Source organism: Capsicum annuum, chromosome 7 (assembly GCF_002878395.1).
Source record: "Capsicum annuum cultivar UCD-10X-F1 chromosome 7, UCD10Xv1.1, whole genome shotgun sequence".
Classification (NCBI taxonomy): domain Eukaryota; kingdom Viridiplantae; phylum Streptophyta; class Magnoliopsida; order Solanales; family Solanaceae; genus Capsicum; species Capsicum annuum.
Window position 1 is genome coordinate 835,465 of NC_061117.1, and position 2,179 is coordinate 837,643.

The following is a 2,179-nucleotide window of genomic DNA, read 5'->3' on the forward strand; positions in this document are numbered from 1 at the left end:
AGGATAGAATATACGCTTACCTATACTTTGATAGGTAGATAAGTTGTTTTTGAAAGATATTCTCCTTAAAAAAAAAAAGCAAAAACACAATATTTAAGAAGACGCAATGGCATGATTTTTTTTTTTTTTTAAATAGGCATACAAAACAACAAGTAGTAATAGATAATAATATCCAAAAAATAAATAAATTAAAAGTAAGATCTCCTTATATAAAATTACCAAGAAACATTAACTTTTCCCAATTCATTAATTCTCCAAAAAATATATACATTTCCGGAATTTCCAACAATAGGGAAAAACAAGGCGTAAAAAAAAAATGAAACTAATTTTTTTTTTCTTTTTCATTTTAAGGGATCTAATTTGAGTTGTGATAGCTCATCCATCATACTTACCATGCTTCATTTCTGGTATTCAGAATTCACTGACTCAATTAAGTCGCATTTGCGTCATGTTAACCGAAAATTCATTTCCCCTAGGTAGTTCTTCATTTTGAAAACTCGAACTTGAAACATTTTTTAAACCATTTTCCCTAGGTACCTCTCCATTCATTCTCAGGAGTCAAACCCAAAACATCATTTAAACCATTTTCCCTAGGTACCTCTCCATTCTCAGAAGTCGAACTCAAAACATCATTTAAACCATTTTCCCTAGATACTTCTCCGATCCATTCTCAGAACTCGAACCCGACACATCATTTAAATCATTTCCAGTAGGTACTTCTCCATTCTTAGAAATCGAACCTGAAACATCATTTAAACCATTTTCGGTAGGTACTTCTCCATTTTCAGAAGTCGAACCTGAAACATCATTTGAACCATTTTTCCTAGGTACTTCTCCATTCCCAAGATTCGAAGCTGACACATCATTGAAACCATTTCCCCGAGGTACTTCTCCACTCTCAGAAATCGAACCTGAAACATCATTTAAACCATTTCCCATAGGTACTTCTCCATTCTCGATAGTCGAACCCGAACCACCATTTAAACCATTTTCCCTAAGTATTTCTCTATTCTCAGGACTCGAACCCTCCTCCTTCTCTTCCACCTCGGATTTCTCAGTACTACTCTCACTGCTCGTAGTACAACCACTACTGCTACCAAAAGAAGATGCCCTACTAGACAAACTAGGTGTAGCAATATAAGTTGGCTTTAATTGTCCAGCCATAATAACCAAAAATTTCTCTTCAAGAATTGGTGGTGTCACCATTTTAATATCATTACTATTACTATTACTATTATTATTATTATTATTATTACCTTGTTCAATATCACCTTCTTGATTTTCTTCAATATGACCACTGAGTTTCCAATAAGAACATGCTAATATTAATAATGCAAATGCAATGAGCCCTAACATGGCTGCTAATCCACCAAATAAATATGGCACCGGTGAGTGCCACGGTGACCGTGGCGGGCCCACCGGTGCAATAGACGATGACGATGACGATGACGATGACCACGTCATCTTTATTATAATCTTTTTCTTCTAAATGGATTACTTTTCTGGCCACCAAAGCTCGGACATATAAAACCTAGCTACTATAAAGGCAGTTGTAGACTCGTGATTTTTTTTTGTATGGTGATTTTATAAATATATTTATAAAATTTTGGGAGAGTTTTTTTTTTTTTTTTTAGGGTGAGGTGATGAAGGAGGAAGAGGAAGAGAATGGAGTGAAGATGATGAGTAAAGGAAGGTGGTTATATATAGAGATCAAAAGAAAGTGGATTTATTTTTTATTTAATTAATTTTGAGTGAATTGTTTCGTCATTGCATGAAAAATGGGGTCCATATATATTGTTTGTTTTGCCATTTTATCTTATGTTTTTCTCTTTTTTAGAGGGACATCTATATATTTTATAGTATAATATAATGTACTATAATATAATATAGTAACAAAGTGATCAGAAAGTTACAAATTCAAGGTGAAATAATTTCTGTCAAAAATATAAGATAAAATTATGTATAATAGACTCTTATGATCTCGTCCTCCACCAAACTCTATATATAGCGAAAGTTTTATCGCGATTTTTTTTAATATAATATTATAATATACAGTGTGAAGAGGGGGGGTGGGAGTGGAATAGTAATTGGAAGAAAGAAGGGTGATAATTGTGAATGAGTTAAGGGACCCAATCATCTTTTTAACTTTTTGTTAATTTTATATTTTATGTTTTTCATA

General features: G+C 32.8%; 1 protein-coding gene across 1 annotated transcript; it reads right to left on the reverse strand.

Annotated features, from left to right (window-relative positions):
* Window positions 1–210: 210 nt before the first annotated feature.
* LOC107877512 (GATA zinc finger domain-containing protein 8) lies at window positions 211–1,681 on the reverse strand. Its single transcript, XM_016724176.2, has one exon. It carries the CDS (start codon window positions 1,462–1,464, stop codon window positions 634–636), a length of 831 nt encoding a protein of 276 aa, XP_016579662.2. The 5' UTR covers window positions 1,465–1,681; the 3' UTR covers window positions 211–633.
* Between the last annotated feature and the right edge of the window lie 498 nt (window positions 1,682–2,179).